This window comes from Ursus maritimus, unplaced genomic scaffold, assembly GCF_017311325.1.
Source record: "Ursus maritimus isolate PB19 unplaced genomic scaffold, ASM1731132v1 scaffold_24, whole genome shotgun sequence".
NCBI classification, from domain to species: Eukaryota; Metazoa; Chordata; class Mammalia; order Carnivora; family Ursidae; genus Ursus; species Ursus maritimus.
Window position 1 is genome coordinate 20,455,473 of NW_024424897.1, and position 24,285 is coordinate 20,479,757.

A 24,285-nucleotide genomic window follows, 5' to 3' on the forward strand; every position below is an offset into this window, starting at 1 on the left:
GACATGAATTGTAGCTCCCTTTTAACCATCCCAGGGGCCCAGGTGTCCGTGAGCACCTGTGAGCGCTGGGGAGGGGGATGGGGGTGACAAGTGGGGAGAGCAGGATGCTCAGGGGAGGGCACAGCAGAGACAGCAGGAACTAGATGTCATTTGCGAGGCCACTCCCGATTTATGGGATCTGGTGCAAAGACTTTGAAGAGGCAATAAAATTCATATTCTGCCAGGAAATGACAACAGACAAGAGTCCTGACTTAGCAAACAAAATTAAAAAAAAATTTTTTTTTATAAGGTAAGAAATTCTGGATGGGTAGCAAAAATCACATTCTAATGAGATTAGCTTTCTGGAAGAGGAATAGGCTTTCCCAAGTGTAACAGGCCAACACCCCATGGAGAGTGTATATAAATACTCCGGAGGGGCCTTGAGAGCCTAGAACCTGAGCTCCTTGCTCAACCGCAGCCTGCTTCTGCTAGGATCATGGCCACCCAGCTCTGCTCCCCTGTCTTCTCCTCTGGGTCTGTCAAGGGCCTGTGCGGCCTGGCAGGTGGACTCTCTCGGGTATCCTCCGTCCGCTCCGTGGGCTCCTGCAGGGTGCCCAGTCTTGCTGGGTCTGCCTCCTCCGTCAGGCTGGGCCTGTCCAGCTTTGGGAGCTGCTTCCCCGGCTCCTACCTGTCCGCTGGGTGCCACCCTTCTGGCTTTGTCGGGAGTGGGGGCTGGTTCTGCGAGGGCTCCTTCAATGGCAGCGAGAAGGAGACCATGCAGTTCCTGAACGACCGCCTGGCCAGCTACCTGGAGAAGGTGCGCCAGCTGGAGCGCGAGAACGCGGAGCTGGAGAGCCGCATCCGGGAGTGGTGCGAGTCTCAGATCCCGTACATCTGTCCAGACTACCAGTCCTATTTCAAGACCATCGAGGAGCTCCAGCAGAAGGTAACGGGGACCTGGCCCCTCTCCATCATCCCCGGCCCTGGGTGTGTGTGTGTGTGTGGGGGGGTTTGTCACAACCCAAGGGACTAGCCACCGACGGTAGCTCTTGGGGAATTCTCTGTCCAGGGACAGCTCTTCTGTCTGGGGTCCTGGTTTCCTGGGGGGCCCAGATCTCTGTGTGAGTCTTTCGCTTGTGTATAACTATACCAGCCATCCCGCCCCTCCCCTCGCCATCTCGGCTACAGGAAGGGCCATAATGTATACCCAGCCCCTGCTGGATGCAGGTGCCACGCCTGACGCTTTGTAGCCATTGGACTATTTATTCCTCATCTTGGAGAGATGGGTATTACTGGACCCATTTAGCAGATACAGAAGTTAAATACCAGGGAGGTTCAGCTCCTTGCCCAATATTGCACAGCCTCTGAGTGTTAGATGCAGAATCTGAATCCAGGTTGCCTGGTTCTTTCCACCTTACCCTGAGGCGTCCCACTGTGCCCCTTTGGGGCCTACTTCTAGGCATGCCCCTCCTGGACTGATGCTCCCTCCACACCAGGGCTCAGGACTCAGGGCCGGGGGTGCTGAGGGTACTGGGGGTACTTGGAAGCATGGCCTCTATGAGTTGGGTGATCCCCGCCCAGCCACCCCCTCACTGCTGGGCCTTTCCTAGCTCATGGGATGCCCCTTGTTCCTCAGATCCTGCTGACCAAGGCTGAGAATGCCAGGCTAGTCCTGCAAATTGACAATGCCAAGCTTGCTGCTGATGACTTCCGGACCAAGTGAGTGGCCTCATCGGGGAAGTTCTGCTGTGCTTGCCCTCGCCTCTCTCCCTGGCCTTGGGAGCTGGTGAGCTGGGAGGAAGGCCAGATGGAACCATAAGTGGGAATACAGCACAGGCCCTGGATCCCGTCTGGGTCTGAGGAAAGGCTCACCATGCTGCTGACCCCAAATCAGCCCCTGCAGCCGATGGAGGGCAGCCGGTGCCCGGCTCCTTCCCTGCCCCCTGCTGGTGCCCGGCTCCTGCCCTGCCGACTCAGCAGGGCTGTGTGTGTGCAGGTACGAGACGGAGCTGGGCTTGCGGCAGCTGGTGGAGTCAGACATCAACGGCCTGCGCCGGATCCTGGACGAGCTGACCCTGTGCAAGGCTGACCTGGAGGCCCAGGTGGAGTCCCTGAAGGAGGAGCTGCTGTGCTTCAAGAGGAACCACGAGGAGGTGAGGCTGGTGCCATGCAATCTCCCAGTGTTTCCCATCAGCAGGGAGCCCCTGGTGGCCCTTGCGCACAACGGCGAGACCACGGCTTCCACAGGAACATTTGCTGATGGCGTACTGTATGCCAGGAGCTATCTGAAACACTTTGCATTTTGTTCTCACTTCGTTTCATCTTCACAATCGTCCCATTTTACAGATGAGAAAAATGAGGCACAGAGAAGTGAAGTCACTTGCCTAAGGTCACACAGATCCCACACTCCTGCCCATGACACTAAATCTCCCTCGGGACGCTAGTGTCCGATCACATGTATTCTATTCTGACGTTTGCATCATCTCCTTTTACCCCCCTGAATCCCCAGAGGAGGTAGGTGCATGTCCATGAGAGGGACCGAGGCTCAGAGAAGTTAAGATCCTGTCTGAGGTTACACAGCCAGCCCCCGAGGGAGGAGGATTTGAACCCAGCCACCGAACCCTCAATCCGGCATCCTTTCCACAACCTTACGCCATCGCGCCTCCTCTCTGCAGGAAGTCAACGCACTCCGTTGCCAGCTCGGGGACCGACTGAATGTGGAGGTGGACGCCGCCCCCCCGGTGGATCTCAACAAGATTCTGGATGACATGAGATGCCAGTATGAGGCCCTGGTGGAGAATAACCGTAGAGACGTGGAGGCCTGGTTCAAAACCCAGGTGGGGCTGGGGCTGCTCGGGACCACAGGCTCCTGGGGCAGGGGTTCTCCTTGAAAGAAGGAGCTTCGCTCCGTCTGACTGTGCTCTGGGCCCTCTTGTGTTTCAGACCGAGGAGCTGAACCAGCAGGTGGTGTCCAGCTCGGAGCAGCTGCAGACCTGCCAGGCGGAGATCATTGAGCTGAGACGCACGGTCAATGCCCTGGAGATCGAGCTGCAGGCCCAGCACAGCATGGTGAGTGGCCTCTGCCCGAGGGACCGGCCACAGCCCCTGGCAAGCCCTGATCCACCGGCCTCGGCAGGGGCTTATCCTGGGGCGTGATCACGCGGGATACACAGATACCTAGGGCTACGGGACTCTGGGTGGGACTCCTTCCCACGAGCAGCTCTTCCTCTTTCCCCTTCCAGAGGAATTCCCTGGAATCCACCCTGGCGGAGACCGAGGCGCGCTACGGCTCCCAGCTGGCCCAGATGCAGTGCCTGATCGGCAACGTGGAGTCCCAGCTGGCCGAGATCAGGTGTGACCTGGAGCGGCAGAACCAGGAGTACCAGGTGCTGCTGGACGTCAAGGCCCGGCTGGAGTCAGAGATCGCCACTTACCGTCGCCTGCTGGAGGGCGAGGACTGCAAGTGAGTGGCTGTGGGTCCCGGGGAGCCAGGTGTGGGGGCAGGGCTCCCTGGACCAGCTCTCGGGGCCTCGGAGGGGGTGTCAGTCCTTGCAGAGGTGATCGCGCAGATGACAAGGATCGATCCAAAGCCATTCTCTAGAGATCCCCTCTCGTCCCAGCCATCACCGGGGGACAAGATGCCCCCCCACCCCAGCCCATCCCTACAGCTCTTCTCCAACCATCGTGCTTGACTGGGGCTTCCTCGTCTTCCTCCCTGCAGCCCTTGGGGGTTTCAGAGGCACTGAAGCCATTCGTTGTTGTCACCCACTATAATCACTCTATCCCCTAAATCCATTTAACGGGAGTCTCAGTCCCATGCCCCGGTGCCAAATGCACTCTGATCTGATTTCATTTCCTTAGGCTGCCTGCCCACCCTTGTGCCACAGAATGCAAGCCGTCTATTAGGGGACCTTACGTCTCGACTGGGCCCTGTACTCCAGCTGCACCCTGTGGCCCGGCTCCCCAGATCAGCACCCAGATCCGCACCATCACGGAGGAGATCAGAGACGGGAAAGTCATTTCCTCCAGGGAGCACCTGCAGGCCTGCCCGCTCTAGCCAGCCCACTGGAAGGACACGCCTATGGCTCCCGGCTCTAGACAACCCGCCACTCCCTAGAGGGGCTCCCCGCTCAGCAGATTTTTTTCTACCAAAATACTTCTTATATTGAGTTTCTGGACTTAACTGCTTTTATGCTATGCAAAACTAGGTTCCCCTGAAATATATCCAATAAAGTGTGTTCTCTTGGCATTGCAAACTTGACTCTGTCTATTCTCATGAGGTTAGTTAATGGGGATATTTGATCAAGGGTCACAGTAAAGTTTTGGGTTTTGGTTTCAGGTCTGTCTTCTCTGGGTCTGAGTGGTAGGAAGTGATAGGATGATTAAAATATTTAAAAATGGGGATACCTCAGGGCCTGGCCCACAAGGACAGATGGGCATGGCCATTACCCACAGGCTTGGCCCTGTCCATAGCTACCTACCTGGGGCGGCCCCACAAGGGGCAAAGGCTCCCGAGCCAGCCTTCCTCGGTTGTCCTGCCTGGATCTGGGGGTTCTCTCCCCTTCCCTTCAGCTTCGCCTCCTTTGTCCAATTCCACCACCCTGCTGGCTCACCCCCAGGCCTGACACCGGTGACAGTTGAGGAGAGGGGTTTCCAGGACCAACCAGCCTGGGCAGACCACCTCAGGGAGGCTATCTGGGCGATGAAGGCAGGAGGCTAGGTGACTCCCTGTCCCCAGCGCCGGGTACAGGGCTGAAGTGAAGGGTGGCAGGGACAACGGCGTGTGGGGGGGTCAGACATGGAGCAGGGAGAGGGAAGCTCACTGTGGGGCCGAGGTCAGAGTGCCCCGAATTCTACTGGCTGAGTCATGACCTTCTGGGCGTCCAGCCTATCAGTGCCGGGCCCCGGACACCCCTCCGAACAGAGAAGCATGGCCTGTGAGAAGTCTGAGGGCCCCATGCCTTCTTTGTCCCCCTGATTTATTCTTCAGTGGAGAACACAGGCCCAGAGAGGACCGCAGCTTTCTGCAGGCCACACAGCAGTGAGCGGCAGAGAAGAGGCCATTGTCTGGCCATTCTGACTCCGACGCCGGTGCTCTTCCCAGCACGCAGTGTCTCCCCCCTCCCCCCCAACCTGAATCATTACTCCCTGCTGGACAGAGTCAGGGGGCCAGCCCTGCCCTGCCCTGCTTCTCTCTGTGCTCAACACTCCTGCTCTGGGGCCTGAGGCCCGCCTCTCCCCATTCTGGCCTGGTTAAGGAAGCCCCCCTCTTCTCAACCTCGCACCTACCCTTCACTGAGTTCGGCTTGAATCACTCACTGCTGAGCAGACAAGAACTTAGCACTGCTGGGGGCCAGGCCCACACTGGCGCAGTGAGTGGCAGGCTTAGGACGCCCTCGCAAGCCTTTTGACGCCCATGTCATTGCTCTTTTCTTGACAGTAAGAGAGAGATGATATAAAACATTACATTTTATCAAATTTCCCCAGAGTGAACATAATCCTTTCTTTTGAGGTGGTTCTGATCTTGTTTATACTTTGCTGAGCTGCTCTCTGGCTCACTGACACACACTCAGATCAATTAGTCAACAGATGTGGACTGAACACCCCATGCACAAAAAACCCAGTGCTAACGCAGGGGCATGTCTAGGGAGAAGTGGGGGTGCCGGGGAAGCAGCTGGACCCAATGTGGGATCGCAGGCCCTGACCTCCAGAAGCTGACGGCCTAGCGGGGGAGACGACTGCCCACGCTGGCACCCGGCACAGGCATGGCAGGTGTGGGTGTGGGCCAGGCTCTCGGGTCCTGAGGATAGGGAGAGATCATTGAGAGCTGGGGATTTCGGGGAGTCTGGAATTTATGGGGGCCTTGAAGGATGGGCACAGCAGGAAGGAGGAGGGCAAAGGATATTTTACAGCACGGCAAAGAGGACCCACGGCATGTTCGGGGGACAGTGCAGACCCCATCTCAGCAGAGTGCACAGGTCCTGGAGGGAAAGTTCAGAGCCAGGAGGGCAAAGCAGAGCTGGAGCAGGGGTAGGCTCCAGAAACATTCCAAGCCTCAGTCTACTCATCTGCTAAATGGGGCTGTTGGCAATGCTAGTCTCAGGAGATTGTTGTGAGCAGTGAGTGAGAGAATGCCTGGAGACAGCTCGGCACGGGGCCTGGCCGTCCTAAGCACTTCGTGACTGATGGCTGGTACCATGAGCCTTGTCATTAACTGGGCTGTGTCGGGGAGACAAACCCGTTCTGGGTAGCACAGGTGTGGAGCCCTGCCTAGGAACCCATGTGACCCCCAGGGCTGTATAAACAGCATGAGGCTTCCCAGGCCCTGGCTGCTGTGGCTTTTCCGGGTCCTGTGGATCCAGGGTAGCCCTCATTGAGCCCAGAGCACGGGACGCTGTGACTTAGCAGGGCTTGGGTGGAGCCCCGTGCTCACAGGGATGGGAGCCATGAACACCAAAGGAGGCTCATCCCGGCTCTCAGCTCAGCTGTGTCCTTTGCACTGGAGCATGGATTTCCAGGGAGGAGAAGGTGAGACAGCCAATGGGCCCTGGCTCTGTGTTGGGCGGGTGCCGGTCACACCAGGCTCCTGGGTGTGGGAAGGGCACGGTGACTCATGAGAGTTCTAGAGCTGAGGGCCCCCAAACACAGGCACCTGGCCTGGGCGATGGTGGCCCAGGTGCTCAGAGTCCATCTACACTCCCCGGTGACAGCTGCTTAGCACCGTCACCTGGAGTACAGCAAGACTCCGCCCACGTGGGGACTGGTAACCATAGTGGTTGCCGTTCCTGTGCACTCACCATGAGCAGTTGCTGTTCTAGATGTTTCCTCAGCTCTGAGGTGGGGGTGACAAGCCCGGGCTCACAGGGCAACATGAGGGTGAAGTGAGACCATGCCGAGCACCGGGAAGGCTGCTGGCGCTCAGCTCACAGCCGTTCTCCTGACAGGAAGGTAAAACCTGTCCCTAAAAGAGTAAGCAGGACCCTAAACCGAGGGCAGGCTGGAAGGCAAGTCGCACGGGGCTCCACCTGACGAGGCCCCATGTGCAGTGCCACCTGCCCTCTGGCTCAGCTCTTGGCCCCTCTCCCCGGCCTCACTCGCTTGGCACATTGGGTTTTCTGGAAAAATAACCCACCCTTGTCAAGCTTTCTGGACATCAGCCCGGATAACTCCTGTAGCAGAGATGAAACTCGAATTTCACACCGTGTCTTCTGAGGAGGCCTGTGATTGTGCCCCCGGGCTCCGCCTCAGCCCCCGGGCAGCTGGCAGGGAAGGCCACTCCACTTCTCAACCAGGGCCAGGGGAGACGTATCTTCCTACACATGGTATGTGTCACCACGGGCAGGTGCTCAGTTAGCCGACCTCTAGTCGTTTTGGCTGATGTTGGGGCTACACAACCAGCCAGATTTCCTGGTGAGGGAGGGAGTAGGGGGGAGTCTGTCCACCAGGGCTCTGCTCTGTGTGGGGCGACCAGCTTTCCCATTTTGTGTGGGACGGAGGGGTTCCCAGGATTAGGGGGCTTTCGGCACAAAAACCAGAACAGTCCTGTGGAAACTGGGATAGCTGGTCCCTGTGGCCTTATTTTCAGGACCATTCTAGAACCTTCTGTGTCTCCTTGGGCATGAGGTCTCTGCTTCCTGCAGCAACCAGGCTTGCTCTTTCATCGCCCAGGGACCAACCCAGAGGCCTCCTCTACTCCCCTGGGCCCATAAAAGGAGATAATGCTAGAGAAAGTCAAGACCATGGCTGTGGGTTCCCACACCTCCTAAAGCGGAGGCTGAGGTCTGGGCTTGGATGACAGGCCCCTTTGAAGAACTGACGGATACTTGGTCTTCTCGGCAACATGGGGCGGAGGAGACGTCTCGACATAGCCGTCAGTTCAACGGGGCTCCCGTTTTACGAGGCCGGGAAATGTTCATGGGAAGCTAAATAACAGGGTAATGAGGGGTTCTTATAGAAAGTGGTATTAACTTTAATGAGGAGAAAACCCTTTGTAAAGGCCAACGCCCACTGGAGCAGAGATATAAACCGGGGGTGAAGAGATGCTTCTCCGAATCGGGGGGCACCTGGCCTCGAGGACCTATCACTTGTGTCTGGGCTGCCGAGGCCATGGCTTCCAAGTGCCTCAAGACCAGCTTCTCTTCGGCGTCTCTCAAGGGCCTGGGAGGGGCTGGCGGGGGCTCTACTCGTGTGTCCGCGATGTACTCCAGCAGCTCTTGCAAGCTCCCGAGCCTCTCCCGCGGGGCCCGGAGTTTCTCTGCGTGCTCCGTCGGGCTGGGCAGGAGCAGCTGCAGGATGGCCAGCTGCCTCCCTGCTCTCTGCCTCCCATCTGGAGGCTTTGCCACCAGCTACAGCCTGGGTGGGGGCTGGTTTGGGGAGGGCATCCTCACTGGCAGCGAGAAGGAGACCATGCAGTCCCTGAACGACCGTCTGGCCAGCTACCTGGAGAAGGTGCGCCAGCTGGAGCAGGAGAACGCCAGCCTGGAGAGCCGCATCCGGGAGTGGTGCCAGCAGCAGGTGCCCTACCTGTGCCCCGACTACCAGTCCTACTTCCGGACCATCGAGGAGCTCCAGAAGAAGGTAGGAGGTTCAGAGCGTCTCTGGCTGCCCAGGAGTCTGATGCCACGAGCGCTGGTCTGGAAGCTAGAACACCTGGGCTGGTAGCCCTGCTCCCATGGGCACTGCAGAGGTCACAGGGCGTGTTCACATCTGTGGCCTCATCTGCTCCTCCTAGTCATGGGATGAGGGAGGTGTCATTAGCCCATTCTACAGATGAGAGCACCGAAGCTCAGGCTGGTTGAATGACTTATTCTAGGTGGTCCAGCTGGCAGCTGGGGGAGCCGGAGCTTGGACATAGGCTCTATGAACTAATTGGCTGTGTAGCCTTTGCTGGCATGGTCTATCTCTATGAGTTTTACTGTCTTCATTTTTTTTTTAAGGTGAGGGGATTGGACTTGATTTGTTTGGTGCAGATCAGGTTTTCTATAAAGAACTCAGGGAAGGAAAAGCCCATCAGGAATTTCCTTCTTGCCCAGCCCAGATCCCCTGAGGGTACTTGCTGGCTCCTGGGAGGGACCATTTGTGACCAAGGAATCACAGAGTACGCTGTTGTTCATGACCTGCCTTGAGCCCCCAGTGGCCTGGGAGATAGGAAGATAGAGTTGGCCACCATGCCAGTCTTTGCTGTAGCATTTCCACATCTCCCCCAGTCTGTGCCAGGTTATGGGTCCCAGGGGCACTGCACTGGGAAGGGCTGTAGGAGCTTCTTTGTCTGATCCCTACTGCATGCCTGTAAGCCTTCACAGAGCCTCAGAAGCCAGGAATCCAGGGACGGCTGACTCCCTCCCTCTGGAGGTGGCCCTCACCGGCTTTGGGGAGCTCCAGCCAGCAGATAGTCCCACATTTCACAGATGTCATTTCTTTATTTCCCCAGACCCTGTGCACCAAGGCAGAGAACGCCAGGCTGGTGGTGCAGATCGACAACGCCAAGCTGGCCGCCGACGACTTCAGAACCAAGTGAGTGTCTTGCTTGCTTCTTGGATGGGGGCTGGTAGAGTGGACGTTGGTGATGCCAGGACGCAGGGTTTTGGCTGCACTAAGTCACTGAGGCATTAAGGTGGGACACACAGAACCAGGACAGCCTGGGGTGGGATGTGACTTGGACACAAAAAGGAAATGGAGCTTCAGGCATCCTGTTATGCTCCTGCCAGGTACGAGACAGAGCTGTCCATGCGGCAGCTGGTGGAGTCGGACATGAACGGCCTGCGTAGGATCCTGGATGATCTGACCCTGTGCAAGTCCGACCTGGAGGCCCAGGTGGAGTCCCTGAAGGAGGAGCTGCTGTGCCTCAAGAAGAACCATGAGGAGGTGAGCACAGGGGAGGAGGTGAGCAGGTGAGCATGGGAAGGAGGCAAATATGGGGAAGGAGGTGAACATGGGGAAGGAGGTGAGCATGAGGAAGAAGGTGAGAATGGGGAAGAAGGTGAGCATGGGGGAACAGGTGGATATGGGAAAGAAGGTGAGCATGGGGAAGAAGGTGGACATGGAGGAGCAGGTGGGCATGGGGAAGAAGGTGAGCATGGGGGAACGGGTGGATATAGGGAAGAAGGTGAGCATGGGGAAGAGAGTGGACATAGGGGAGCAGGTGGGCATGGGAAAGAAGGTGAGCATGGGGAAGAAGGTGGGCATGGGGGAGCAGGTGGGCATGGGGAAGAAGGTGAGCATGGGGAAGAAGGTGGGCATGGGGGAGCAGGTGAGCATGGGGAAGGAGGTGAGCATGCGGAAGAAGGTGAGCATGGGGGAACGGGTGGATATAGGGAAGAAGGTGAGCATGGGGAAGAGAGTGGACATGGGGGAGCAGGTGGGCATGGGGAAGAAGGTGAGCATGGGGAAGAAGGTGGGCATGGGGGAGCAGGTGGGCATGGGGAGCAGGTGGGCATAGGGGAGGAGGGGAGGGAGGCAGCCAGCCGGGACAGTTCGTGCTGACCCTTTTCTGTGCCACAGGAAGTCAACTCGCTGCGCTGCCAGCTTGGTGACCGGCTCAATGTTGAGGTGGACGCTGCCCCGCCTGTTGACCTGAACCGTGTCCTGGATGAGATGAGGTGCCAGTATGAGACCCTGGTGGAGAATAACCGCAGGGATGCTGAAGAATGGTTCAACACTCAGGTAGGTACCCGGAAAGAGTCAGTGCAACAGAAACACAGGGTGGGTCAGACAGAATTGACCTTGGGGCTCCGAATCAGGAAACTGAGTTTGAGCCTCAGCTCTGTTTTGACCTTGCTGTGCACCTTGGGCAGGTTGCTGTCCTCTAAACAATGATGTCCTCAAGGATGAAATGAATGCATTGGACTGGGTGTCCTGGAAGGTCCTTCTTGGCTCATGATTCTGTGAAGCCTCTGTAGACCTCTGAAGCTGAATCCTGACGTTCCTGACCAGGTCCTGTGTGTGTATGTTTCAGACCGAGGAGCTGAACCAGCAGGTGGTGTCCAGCTCGGAGCAGCTGCAGACCTGCCAGGCGGAGATCATAGAGCTGAGACGCACGGTCAACGCCCTGGAGATCGAGCTGCAGGCCCAGCAGAGCATGGTGAGCCCGAGGCCTGAGCAGGCCTGCTGGGGGACCAAACCCCGCAGCACATGAACCCCTGGGCCTCCATGCTCTGACCACACAGGCAGGCTCCAGGGGTTCAAGTTCTTGAGCACCAGGGATTTTCTGCGTAGGGTAGAATGAGGTCCCAGCCCCCATTCCCAAACATCCTAGTGGTGAAAGACAGGAGACCTATAGCAACCGACATGTTCCGGCAGCAGCTCCTGGACTTGTGTAAGGAGACTCCTTTTGAGTAATTACCTGAGTAATTATCACTTCCTCAGAGATATCATTAATAGGGGAGATACTCTCTAGATCAGGGAGGCTGCAGGGGCTAAATGGCTGTCTCAAATGAGAGGTCCAATTGTGGTTCATCCTGGTTCACAGTGATTCTCTGAGCTTCTGTTCTCAGATTCTGAGGACTCACTGAGACCCAGATGGCTCAGGGCATCTTCTCTGACTTCCCGTCTTTGTCTTTCGCCCCCCAGAGAGATGCTTTGGAATCCACCCTGGCGGAGACCGAGGGGCGCTACGGCTCCCAGCTGGCCCAGATGCAGTGCCTGATCGGCAACGTGGAGTCCCAGCTGGCCGAGATCAGGAGCGACCTGGAGCGGCAGAACCAGGAGTACCAGGTGCTGCTGGACGTGCGGGCCCGGCTGGAGTGCGAGATCAACACGTACCGGGGCCTGCTGGAGAGCGAGGAGGGCAAGTGAGTGTCACTGATGCTCCCTTGTCTTCCCGATAGTCTGCAAAATTCTGGGGAGACCGCATGGTGCCTGGGAAGAGCCCAGCATTTAGAGTCAGGAGCCCTGGGTTTGAGTTCTGGGCTTATTACAAATTCATCACGCGACCCCAGCAAGTCCTTTTTGGGCCTCTGTTTTCCCATTGGTAAGACAAGGGGGCAGGACTGGGTGACTTTTAAGGTGCTCTGAGTTACTGCAAACAGCAATTGGAAAATCACGGTAATCTGAACTTTCCCTTTTTCTTAGGCTGCCCTGTAACCCGTGTGCCCCTGACCACTCGCCCGCCAAGTCGTGCCTCCCCTGCCTTCCTGCGGTTTCCTGCGGTCCCGGTGCGGTCCGCACCACCTGCAGCCCCCGCCCTATCTGTGTGCCCTGCCCGGGGGGCCGGTTCTGAGCATGACTGGCTCAGAAAGCCCAGGCCATTGTCTGCAGGACCTGGACTTGGCCTCTATTGAACCCTAACCCTAAAGCCCAATCCCTTCTCTCTGTGCAGAGCCCGGGGCGCCAGGGCCTGGCTCTGAGAGGGCTCCCTGCACATATACCCCTCTAAGTCTCTCCAAGCCTGTCACTAAGGCTGGCCACCCCTGAAAGCCTCAACTCCTCATCATTTCAATGGGTGCCGGCCAGGCTCTCTGTTCTCAGGCTGCCTCCTGGGTCAGGATTTCCTTCTGGGTGCTGTTTTAGTGGGTTCTGGAATGCAGTAGAGGGCTTCTGTGGGCAGAATAATAAAGTGCACTAGCTTTGGCTCTTGATGCCTAATGGCACTGTTCTGGTGTCCCTGTTGTGCGTCTCTGCTGGGGGGAGAGGGGTGACTCCTGGGCAGATGGATAGGGATGTTTGACCGCGTGTGACCCGGGGGATGACGGGATCCCTGTGGCTCTGTTTGGGGTGACTAAGGGCCTCCAGTAGGGCTTTTGGCTCAGCGGCTCAGCTTTCGTGATGAAGACACTTCTCCAAGATTCCCATGTGGTGACCCATATGACCAAACCTCTCCTACTTCCCTCCTTAGTCTACATGGCCACCCTGGGATCCCAGAGGAGGGCGGATAAAGCCGAGGCCAGTACAAGGTGAAGCATTTTAGGCTGCTATTCATTTCATGCCTGTGGTTCTCATGACATCCCACACCAGGGTATTTTCATTTCACTCCTCCCACCGCGATACTTTCACACAGCCCTCCAGCTCGGCAGATCCCCCAAAACCCGCACCCCCGCAGGTGCGACAGTGAGACTGCCATTGTGACCACACACAACTCAGAGATTCTTGTCCATGGAGACTCCTCGTGTTCTGTGTGCCTTTGGCCTCTGATGCTGCACGCAGTGCCTTTCGGTACCAGGGCATTTCCCCAGGGAAGTGGGAGCTCCCAGCATTTTGGCCCAAAGCACACAAGGCGGAGATTGGACTGTGGAAAGACAGGTGACCAAGGGTCCTGAGACCCTCACCCCCCTCTTAAGAGGGCCTGGTATCATTCACCCTGATTCGACTTTAGAGTCGTCCGCTTCCTGACCCCCCACAAAGGAGAACCTGGGGCTTTGGTGTCTCCCAGCCCCCTTGCTCCAGGCATCCTCCACGGCCTCGGCTTTGGTCTTCCTGGAACACCTTGGTTGGTTTGGTGGAGGCTCAGCCACCCGAAGGGGATGACGGTCTCATGATCACTTCATTCAACGAAAGTCCGTCCAGTGCCTCCCTGGGCGAGACAGTGTGTCAGCTGCCAGGAGCAGGACCAACCCTTGTCAGAGGGAGGCCTTGTGGTGGGAAAGGAAGGGCACCCACTCCCTGCCTCAGTGGGAGGAGGAGGCCTGCTGAAGGGGCCGTGGCGTTAGTAGTGTGATGAAGACGGGCTCCAAACATGGAGTCAGACCCACCTGGGTTCAAATCCCATCCCCAGCACTTACTGCCCGTGGGAACTTTAGCAGGGGGTGGCCCCTTGCTGAATCTCAGTTTCCTCATCAGTAAAACAGGCCAGGACACTAAACACACTCCGAGGTCCATACTGCCTCCCGAACATATGCTGGGCCTTTGAAAATGGCTCCGTATTATTGACCATCTACCCTAGCTGGAGGCCTGGATTGCTCTGAGGCTGGGCGTCTGCCCTTTCCCTGCCCAGAGTTTCATTCCTGAGCTTTCCTTCCAGGCAGCAACGCCTAGCAGCCAAAGCAGAGATGCCGTTCTGCGGCTTACTATTGTTTCTGACTCGGAGGAAAGTCGGGCGCAGTCCGCAAACCGCGCAAGGCTGCTCCCTTGAGCACATGGCTCCAGTTAACGCCACGTCCCATCAGCCACACTTCTTCTTTATGACATCCTTTGTGGTCCAAACCCCTTCCAAACCCATCCTCCTTCCCTCCAGGATGCAGCGAACCAGATCCTGCAGAGCCCTGCCTCTTATTATTTACGTCGTCCGCTTGAGCTCTTTGAGTATAATGCTGTTTCCATTAAGTCAGAGATTCTCAACCTTGGCTGCATAGTGGAATGACCTAGAGGGCAGTCAGGTCACTGGTCTGACCCCCAGCAAACCCGACTTAGTTGGTCTGGGATATGGCCTGCTGTTGGGGTTTTAAAAAGCACCCCAATGATTCCCGCGTGCAGCTCCTTCGTTGGGGGGAGGGCCTTCTGGCACGGAGCTGGGGACTCCGGCAGCTCTGACGTCACCCTCAGTGCTAGCAGATCCCTGACCGGTGCTTTCGATTATCCCGCAGCTCTGGCTTTTTTCTCTCCTTTAATTTCAAGCATCTGAGCTGTACTTTAAATTTCAGTTATCATATGTTTAATTTCAGAGAGGTTTTTTTTGTTTTGTTTTGTTTTGTTCTCTGTTCCTCTTTTATAACATCCAGCTCTTGTTTCACAACTGCTGTTCTTAACTCTGAGGTCACTAAAACACACACACGTATAAATGTGTTGATAGATTGTTCTAGATTCCACGTTGTTTCCTTTTCCCCTAGTTTCCTCTTCACTGTTTTGTTTGCTTGTTTCGTTGCGTCTCTGTCTGCGATGTTGGAAACTTCTCTCAAATATCTGGTGATCTTTCTGCTTATGTTTGATGACACGACATTATGGGCAGGTGGCAAATGGGCTTTTTGGATGGTAGAACTACCTAAATTCGGCTTTGATAAGTCTTTTTGTCTGGGTCAATCTGGTTTTTCAAAGAACAGAGGGAAGGAGACAGTGTGGGGTCAGGCCCCCATGTGCATCCTACCTACCTTTGTTTATTTTTTTTTAAAGGATTTTATTTATTTGAGAGAAAGAGAGAGCATGAGCAGGGGGAGCGGCAGAGGGAGAGGGAGAAGAAGGCTCCCCACTGAGCAGGGAGCTTGATGTGGGGCTCTATCCCAGGACCTTGGGATCATGACCTGAGCCAAAGTCAGATGCTTAACCAGCTGAGCCATCCAGGGGCCCCCTACTGACCCTTGTTTAAACGGACCCTCCACTCTGGACATAGATGCCAGCTCTCACTGGTGTTTCTTCCTCGTTTGCTCCCATTTCCTTGCCCTTCTCCGAGTGACTTTCCCTTCTCTCCCTTTTTCAAATATACTTCTTTGCCCCGTAGTTGGCTTTGGCCTCAGAGGCGTTGGGGTACAGTGGCTAGGCTTTGGACTCAGAACTGGGTTTGAGAACCGGCTTCGACACTCCTGCCCTGGACCCACCTGTCCCTGTCCCCTTCCTTCAGACCCACTCTGATATGAGACCCAGTCCTTCCTCTGTCATGTGAACTCAGCGCTCATGCCAAGAGTTTGAATTTGGTGGATTTTGCTGAAGGTCTCGCGGACACCGTGGGGTGGGACCACACTCCACAGCACGGCCCATCAGCTCCTTCCTGGTGTCTATCCTCCTCGCTTCTGCAACCCTCTCCCCTTCACCCCTTACTTCCATGATTGTCCTGGGAACTTCCAATTCCTTTCTCCTTTCTCCCTATAATGTCTTGCCAGCCAACATCCAGGCAGTTAGGGTCCTGTCTTCTACCCCAAGAACTTAATGTATTTATTCAAGTAAAGACAGCTCTGGGGCACCTGGGTGACTCAGGCGGTTAGGTGTCTGCCTTCAGTTCAGGTCATGATCCCAGGGGCCTGGGATCGAGTCCTGCATCGGGCTCCTTGCTCGGCAGGGAGCCTGCTTCTCCCTCTGCCTGCTGCTCCCCCTGCTTGTGTGCACACTCTCTCTTTCTCTGACAAATAAATAAATAAAATCTTAAAAAAAAAAAGTTCTTTCTGCAAGAGGAATTCTGGTGGCAGGTATTAAGATACAGATGCTTCTACACCTTAGTGATTTTCAAGCCCGCCCGGAGAACTCATTTAACTCAGATGGCTGGGCGCCACCCTTAGAGTTTCTGACTCAGCTGGTCTGGGGTGGGCGTGAGGAATTTGCATTTCTAAACGTTCCTGAGTGATGCCGGTCTGGAGGCCACACTTTGAGAACCACTGCTACACCTTATTACAATAATAATTATTTTACAGTTTTTTGGGTGAGGATTAAGTGGGCCAATTAATGCCAAGCACCCAGCATGGTGCCCAGTACTTGCATAGATTCAATAAATGCTGGTTAATATTTTATAGGCTGGTCTGACGAGTCTCATTCCAACCAGGTGTTATCGCCATGATAACCTCCTTCCATCTGATGCCACTGTCTTCTCTAAATTGTTAATCCAGACAAAAGAACTGGAATTTATGTTTGGTGCAACAAATTTCAGGGAACCGGGCTGTGTGGCATTTCCCCCTCCTTAGCCCTCTGCCAACACTTCTAGAAATAGATGGAAAAAATAAGATAAGTATTTACACTCCAATATTATTTTAAGAAGATTAGTGAGTAAAAAAATGGCTCTCTAACCCCACGTTAAACATGTGATATGTGAGCCCACGGGTATTATAGGCAGGACTGAAGACCACTGGTCTTGCCTGTTGCTTTTTTTTTTTTTTTTGAGAGAGGGAGTGAGGGCAGAGGGAGAGAGAGAGAATCCCAAGCAGGCTCCATGCCCAGGGTGGAGTCCAACTTGGGGCTTGATCCCAAGACCCTGAGATCGTGACCTGAGCCGAAATCAAGAGTCAGGTGCTCAACCACTTGAGCCACCCGGGCACCCCATGCCTGTTGCTTTCTTAAGCGATGCCCGAGGCTTCTGTAATTGGAGACATCGCTCCAGTCCCCTGGCTTAGCTCATCCCAGGGCTGCAGAGGGTCGCTTCTCAAGGGAGCTGATTCCCACTGCTTCCCGAAGTGAGTCCTGCATGGCAGAAAGTGAAAATACAGCCTGTTGCAGCCTGTCCACCCCTGTCCTTTCAACAATCCTCGAGCCCTCGACATCCCTGTATGTGGAGCAGTGATGTAGGATCCGGAGAGGGTCAAGATAGAGCGTCTGCCTGAGACTGACCTCCTTTCCGAGGGTGGGGTCCTGACATCTCTCTTTTTTACTAGCGTCCAGCTGAAAAGATGCCCCTGATTCTTGGGCTTTCTGTCTGTGTCTTGAGTTTGTTCTCTCCTCTGACATCACTTCTTCCCCCAGGTAGGAAGATGATACAGGTTTAGAAGCCTCCAAGGTTCTGTTTCCTATCTCCCTGGATTTATACCACTGCCACTATCCCTGCAGCTTCGGGCACCCACACACTTCCTCCTTGGGGGGCTGACCTCTTTCCACAGCGAATGCTCTCATTAAAAGGAACAGCTGCTGCCCCACAGGTCTACGGCCTGTCTCAGGGCCCGAGTGGGGGTGGGGGTGCAGGAGGCAAGGCCATCGTCGGCACAGGGCCAGGTACTGTGGTCTCCTGGCAGCCCCGCCCTGGTAATGAGGGCCCAGGCACAGAGCTGATCCTTTGAAGATGTGTCCTGAAGCTCTCCCCTGGTGGTCAATGACAGGAGGCCAGTGTCCTGCTTTAGCCAAATGACTAGCTTGGTCTCTTTTATGAGGAAAGGAACTCCTTATTGGAAACCAAATTATAAATTAATTAGCAGCTTCCTCTGGGGCTGGGTATCAACATCAACACCACCCCATGATGACTTTCTAGCACGAACCCCCTCATTGCAGGGTATAAAAAGGCCCAAGCGGGTTGGGGTCTGTAGACACTGGCAATCCAGTTGGCCGCGGCTGAGGAGAAGGGACCTCCCCGACATGACATCCAACTGTTCGACTTCCATCAAGAGCTGCCCACGGCCCTCCTCTGTCTGTTCCAGCAGCATGAGCTGCCGGCCTGAGCTGTGCCTGGGTTATGTCTGCCAGCCCATGACATGCGTGCCTTCTGTCTGCCTGCCCAGCACCTACCGGCCCGCCAGCTGCCTCTCCAAGACCTACCTGTCCAGCTCCTGCTGGCCCAGCAGCTGCCGACCAACCAGTGGCATCTCTAGCTCCGTGGGCACCTGCAGCTGGTACTGCGAGGGCTCCTTCAATGGCAGCGAGAAAGAGACCATGCAGGTCCTGAACGACCGCCTGGCCAGCTACCTGCAGAAGGTGCGCCAGCTGGAGCGTGAGAACGCGCAGCTGGAGAGCAAGATCCAAGAGGCCTGCCAGTCTCAAGCGGCCACCATGTGTCCTGACTACCAGTCTTATTTCAGGACCATTGAGGAGCTCCAGCAGAAGGTGAGGGCCAGCAGTGAACAGATGCGCTGGGAAGGCAACCAGAAGAGCTAGCGTTCCAGATTTGAATCTCGTTAATTTATTAAGCCACATTCAGGGGAAAGAGGCTTCCTGAGGGCATAGGATTATCTCATAATTTGAGCGTTCAGTTAGAGCCCTTAACATGGAAGAAGTCTGGGATCTAGTCTCCGTTCTACCGCTGCATGACCTCGGGAGGGCCCTTCCTTTCCCTAGATCTCAGTTTCCTCATCTGTAAAATGGGGATAGTAGAGTTCTCACCTGGTGGGGCTGTCAAGAGGGTTCCTTGAGTCGACGCAGGTAGAGTGTGTAACACAGCCTCTGGTACATGGGGAGTTTTCACTAAATGTTAGTGCTTGTTAAGGGGCCGTCTGTCTCATGAATGACTTCAGACTTAATGAGATTCTTTCCTTCCACATTGTTCACTGCAACTAAAATGAGGCATTTGGATTTATGAAGACCTAGTGCTTAAAAAATAAACCCCATGTTCTCCAAGGATTAGCAGTTCGCCAAATACTCCCCAGGGCTCCAGGGAAGGGGGGCTTCTGCAAGGATGGCTCCCAGGCTGTTGAGTCCCATAGGCTACTGGCTTCTCATTTGGGTTCTTCTTCCTTTTTCTCATCCTGGATTACCCCCCTCTCATGCCTTGGCCCCCAGGTTCTGTGCACCAAGGCAGAGAACGCCAGGATAGTCGTGCACATCGATAACGCCAAGCTGGCTGCAGACGACTTCAGGACCAAGTGAGTTTGACGGGGGGACGGGGGCGTCCCCTCTCCCTGCACGTCGTTGGGGGCAGCTTTCCATTAGTTTCAGAGAGGGCTGGAGAAGTGCCAGCAGCTCCAGGGCTTCCAGCCTCAGTGGCTGACCCTGCCCTTGCCCAGGTACGAGACGGAGCTGGCCATGCGGCAGCTGGTGGAGGCCGACACCAGCGGCCTGCGCCGGATCCTGGATGAGCTGACCCTGTGCAAGGCTGACCTGGAGGCTCAGGTGGAGTCCCTGAAGGAGGAGCTGCTGTGCCTCAAGAAGAACCACGAGCAGGTGAGCCCTAGAGTCAAGTTCACGTGGCCCTAGGAAGCCGGGTGGGAAGAATGTGAGGTTTTGGGTGGAAATTCCCAGGGGTGCCATGTCATGTTTCTGGGACTTGCCCAATTTACTGAACCTGTCCAAGCCTTCTCATCTGTAAAATGGAGAGGCGCTATTGCACAGGCTGCTGTGAGCTTTAAATGAGGCCGTGGGTATGAACCATCACTTGGTCCGTGCTCAGAGAGCCGGGCAACCTTCTCTTCTGCAGCGTGGTCTCGTGGGACAGCCAGATGCTTGCGGCGACTGCACGCGTTTTTCTCATGCGAGCCACATTCTGGGGGTGGAGTGGTGCACGAGGCCTGAGGGGGTTGTGTTCCAGAACTCGCACGCAATGGCATGTCCATCTCTGTCAGGCTCGGCTGCTGGGGGTGACCCCCATCTCTTCCAAGGGAGGGTCAAGTACAGTGGTTTTCTTTTTTCTGTCCCCACCCTGTTCTTCATTGGCTCTCCTATTTGCATATAATATACTTGATCTAAAAGCCACAGGTCAACCCTTTATTTTCTGATTTCCCCCCTCATCTCCTACAGGTCCTTAGAGGGAAATTCCCCCATCCTGGGCACCCGTGTGCTGCAAAGCCCTCCGGAGCTCTAGTGTCTCCCCCCTCCTTTTCAGAGTTGACTCTCAACCTCTTGACTTGGGATTTGAAAGAGCAAGTGCCTCTGAATCCTGGCTGGGTTTCCTTAGGCTTAAACGTAAAGTAACAGTCACCCCGTACTCGCTGAGTGCCCTAGGGTGGCTGACTCACCTTACTGAAATCAGAGAGCTGGGAACCGCACCAAACGGCCACTAATGAGGCATTATCGCACACGCCGGGCAGCCTCCAACACCACTTTCTCTCCTTGGCAGCCCAGCCTGGGGAGTGCCTGCTCGCACCCAGGCCTTGAACCAAGTAAAGCCAGGCTCCTGCTGCCCTCCACCCCAGACGAACACGGGCTGGGAGGGTGGCTGGGAATACGGGAGTGTGGGTTTCCCTTTCCAGCCCAAGATCAAACAAATCCCTGCATTGCTCTCGGCTTCTGCCAAAGTGACAGGAAGTGCGATGGGGTGCTTCTGCAGTTAGGGGGCGTCCAGCCGGAGCTGGAAGACCATGGGGGATGCTGTAGAGTGGACTGCAATCCTCAAAGGGCCCCTCTAACGTAGACATCTTAACATCTTTTGTTCCATCATTTTATGTCTCCCTGGGGTGGTGACTGTGTGACTTCATGCTTGTGCCTTTTCAGGAAGTCAGTGCCCTCCGATGCCAGCTGGGGGACCGTCTTAACATTGAAGTAGACGCTGCACCCCCCGTGGACCTGAACAGGCTGCTGGAGGAGATGAGGTGTCAGTATGAGACTGTGGTGGAAAGCAACCTCAGGGACGTGGAGGAATGGTTCAACACGCAGGTGGGCCTCTTGTCGGGGGGCTGGCCTCCCTCATGTCCCAGGAGGTACTCCTGGCCCTTCTCTCTCCCCCACTGCAGATGCAGGAGCTTAATCAGCAGGTGGCCACGAGCTCCGAGCAGCTTCAGAGCTACCAGTCGGACATTATTGATCTGAGACGCACGGTCAACACACTGGAGATCGAGCTGCAGGCCCAGCACAGCCTGGTGGGTACTGCCCGCTGGGCGGTCTCTGGATCCCAGGTGGCATTGGGCTCAGGAGCAGGCAGCCAGGAGGGAGGAGGAGGCCCAGATTCAGCCACCACGGCTGTTTGCCCAGCTGCTGTCTCCTAGAGGGAGTTTGTCCCCAGACCCAGCACAGGGCTCAAAGGGGCATGTCTCCCATGTGACACGGGGCAGGTAGACACTGTAGAGCACAGCTCCCCAGGAAGGCTTGTTCTCTGTTTGGTCTGTCCTTCCAAACCCATCTGCTGCCTGTTGGGTTATAACACTTCCTATGCTCGGGTTCCTCTCTGGATGAGTGAGATCAGAGTCTCTGGAGGTGGGGTCCGGGCACCGGGATTTTCTAAAAGCCCCCAGGTAACTTTAATGTGGGGCTGAAGACCACAGAGCTAAATAAGGCCATAGGGGATGAGCGTGGTGAACCTCAGACCCAACGTGTAAAGCCAGGCTGAGGCCGAAGAAGGAATAAGGGATTGAGGATCACATGGACCTGGGTTCACATTCTAGTCTTGTTACCTACCAGCTGCTTAAGTTTGAATAAGTCACTCAGCCTTTTTGGGGTTAGTTTCCACAGTGACTTAGATGGGGAGGGGTCATTCCCAACCCCAAAGAGAGAGTTGGTTCTTCTTGGTTATTTCTGAACCAGGAAAACAGATCTACGTCTCAGCTATTTTGTCTTTCCCTTTGCTTTAGAGGGACTCCCTGGAATCCACCCTGGCGGAGACCGAGGGGCGCTACGGCACCCAGCTGTCCCAGATGCAGTGCCTGATCGGCAACGTGGAGTCCCAGCTGGCCGAGATCCGGAGCGACCTGGAGCGGCAGAACCAGGAGTACCAGGTGCTGCTGGACGTGCGGGCCCGGCTGGAGTGCGAGATCAACACGTACCGGGGCCTGCTGGAGAGCGAGGACTGCAAGTGAGTGGGCCCGGCTGAGGCTGTATGGGTGTGGGCAAGGGTTGGAGGAAGCTATGGGAAGCACCTGGGCCTACCCATGAGCTAGAGCCTTTCATGACTAAGAAGCAGTTGGGAAGCTGGTACAATCCAAAGAAAGTCCCAAAACTGGCCCACCGTTGTGTTCCTTTCTGGGTCAGCAAACTCCTTCCAAGGGCTTCCCAGGTGCGGGGCGCCGCGGGGGATGTGGGGATGGTGACAAGGCCTCTGTTCTCAGGTCGTTTCCATCTGTTTAGGGAGACAGACAAGCGACTGGAGATCATACTTGGGGGAAAGGTTTTCTGCACTTGGGAGAACACATGGGTAGCTTAATGTGATTGAGCTGTGGCGGGAAGGAGGACAGGAAAGTTCGGTGGGGCCCCTTCCTGGAGAACCATGAAGGCCATGCTGGGGAGGGAGGACCTTATTCCATAGGAAATTGAGAGGCCTTAATTTTTTTTTTTTTTTTGAGGAGGAGGAAATGATAGAATTTGCTCAACTATCTATCTCCCCAGTGAGATGGTTAACACCTAGAACTCAGAGACATTCTAAATTATTTTTATCTCTTGCACCTGACTCCTAGTAAATGCTCAGTAAATGTTTCTTGACTGAGGCCGTGAAAGCTCAAAGCTGCTTTGCAGGAAGACGGCACAGAGGGCCAAGGGGAGGACAGAGTAGAGGGAGGGGGTCCAGGCGCGGAGCGTGTTCAGGAGGCCCTGGCCATGGTCTGGTAAGCAGTGGGGAGGGCCGGAAGCTGAGCAGTGCAGGTAGGCTCAGCAAGGGCCTGGTGGTCACCTGGGTGCAGGACACCTCGGGACCGTGGAAACCTGGTGGGCTGATTGCTGTTGCAGGCATTTTCTTATTCCGCATTCGGCCTTGCTCTCCTGTCATTCGGTCTCGCCCTCTGGGCCAAGAGTTGCAAAGTCAAATGCTTTTCAAGGAGCAGGCAGGAGTGACACGGGTCACTGTGGGACTGTGGAGGACCAGAGAGCTATGCCTAGTCCAATGAGGGCACTGCCCCCCTCGGGGCCCTTTCTGCTGTGAGTTGCAGATCCAGTATTGGTGGGTCTTCTGCTCGTTCAAGAGAAGGTGGGAATCTGGATGTCTTTTAATTATTAAATTCTTCTGATTTTTAAGTATTTTCAACAAATTTAAAAAAAAGGGCAGTGTCGGCCATGCGAAACATATTTGAGGCTGGATGTGGTCCCTGGGCACCTGTCCAGTTTCTGGGCTATTTGGCTCCCATCTACTGTCCAGTGTGTTGTTTCTGGTAATGAGCCCACACCTGTCAGGCTCTGAGATCATCCTTCCTCCTTTTGCCGTGTGTTCCTTCCGTTTGAATTACCTAGTTCGTTTTATGCAACACCTTCTTATGATATGCCTGCCCCTGGCCAGGTTTGCAGGGCACTCAGACGTACGTGGCTGCTGACCTCACTGTTCAATGGGGAGACGGACTGTAACAGAATAATCACGAGTCACTCTGGGAGGAGGCACAGGGTACCCCTGGGGGCCTTGATACAGAGAGATCAGGGAGGGCTTCAAGGAGGATGTGACGGTTGAGTTGAAGGGAGCTGCTCTTCATCATGGCCCCCGTGGAGTCACCGAAGGTTTTAGGCAGGGAGGGGCATGCTTCTATTTGTGTCTGTGGATATCGCCCTGCCCTCGAACTTGATAGTGGTGAGGAGGGGCAAGAGTGGGGTTGGGGAGACCTGTGAGGAGGCCGCTGGGGTCATACAGGCGAAGATGACGGAGGTGGGACAAGGGAGGCTGAGTGGAGGTGAGAAGTGGGTGAATCTGAGAGGCAGCTGGGGGGCAGAACCATGGTGCGTGTCGCTGAGTTGGACTGTTTTCTAAACCCGCCCCACGTGCCTTTTTCCCGCAGGTTGCCCAGCAACCCATGCTCCACTCCCTCCTGTCCCCCTTGTGCACCCTCCCCCAGCATGCCCCGCACCATCTGTGTGCCCCGCACCATCTGCGTGCCTTGCGTGCCCTGCCCTCCGGGCCGCTACTGAAGTCGCTCAGCGTCGCTGGATCCTGGAGAGACCCGAGCTGGGAGGCCGGAGCCTCCTCAGGCGGAGTCTGACCGCGGTTCAGGGGCCAGCGAGGAAGCCCTCCAGCGGCGGCGCTGGGAGGTGGGCTGTGTGCAACAGCTCTGACCTGCAGGGGGCGCCCTAGCCCCCACTTCTTAGAAGCTGCCTCTCCCTTCTGTCTGCCAGTTGCTCTCTTGCTGGTGTTTCGGGTTGTCTGTTCTGTCTCAAGAGCATCTTCTTGGAACTGGTAAATAAAGCCTCATCCAGCGGCCC

General features: G+C 55.8%; 3 protein-coding genes across 3 annotated transcripts; all 3 read left to right on the forward strand.

Moving 5' to 3' along the window:
• Positions 1–459: 459 nt before the first annotated feature.
• KRT36 (keratin 36) lies at positions 460–4,099 on the forward strand. Its single transcript, XM_008701264.2, has 7 exons — positions 460–925; positions 1,616–1,698; positions 1,976–2,132; positions 2,655–2,816; positions 2,923–3,048; positions 3,222–3,442; positions 3,841–4,099. Exons 1-7 carry the CDS (start codon positions 476–478, stop codon positions 4,034–4,036), a joined length of 1,395 nt encoding a protein of 464 aa, XP_008699486.1. The 5' UTR covers positions 460–475; the 3' UTR covers positions 4,037–4,099.
• A 3,917-nt stretch (positions 4,100–8,016) lies between these two features.
• Positions 8,017–12,561, forward strand: KRT35 (keratin 35). The gene is given in 8 exon segments (XM_008701265.2): positions 8,017–8,556; positions 9,410–9,492; positions 9,687–9,843; positions 10,480–10,641; positions 10,934–11,059; positions 11,548–11,768; positions 12,049–12,107; positions 12,110–12,561. Coding segments are annotated over 8 exon segments (1,434 nt in total). The 5' UTR covers positions 8,017–8,085; the 3' UTR covers positions 12,265–12,561.
• A 5,310-nt stretch (positions 12,562–17,871) lies between these two features.
• On the forward strand, positions 17,872–24,285 carry KRT32 (keratin 32). Its single transcript, XM_008701262.2, has 7 exons — positions 17,872–18,354; positions 19,027–19,109; positions 19,251–19,407; positions 20,674–20,835; positions 20,913–21,038; positions 21,747–21,967; positions 23,865–24,285. Exons 1-7 carry the CDS (start codon positions 17,890–17,892, stop codon positions 23,992–23,994), a joined length of 1,344 nt encoding a protein of 447 aa, XP_008699484.2. The 5' UTR covers positions 17,872–17,889; the 3' UTR covers positions 23,995–24,285.

Coding starts and splice junctions, on each gene's coding strand:
- KRT36 (XM_008701264.2), top strand. CDS start 476: ATGGCCACCCAGCTCTGCTCCCCTGTCTTCTCCTCTGGGTCTGTCAAG. Junction 2,133..2,654: donor TCAAGAGGAACCACGAGGAG/GTGAGGCTGGTG, acceptor TCCTCTCTGCAG/GAAGTCAACGCACTCCGTTG. Junction 3,049..3,221: donor TGCAGGCCCAGCACAGCATG/GTGAGTGGCCTC, acceptor TTCCCCTTCCAG/AGGAATTCCCTGGAATCCAC.
- KRT32 (XM_008701262.2), top strand. CDS start 17,890: ATGACATCCAACTGTTCGACTTCCATCAAGAGCTGCCCACGGCCCTCC. Junction 18,355..19,026: donor TTGAGGAGCTCCAGCAGAAG/GTGAGGGCCAGC, acceptor CTTGGCCCCCAG/GTTCTGTGCACCAAGGCAGA. Junction 19,408..20,673: donor TCAAGAAGAACCACGAGCAG/GTGAGCCCTAGA, acceptor GTGCCTTTTCAG/GAAGTCAGTGCCCTCCGATG.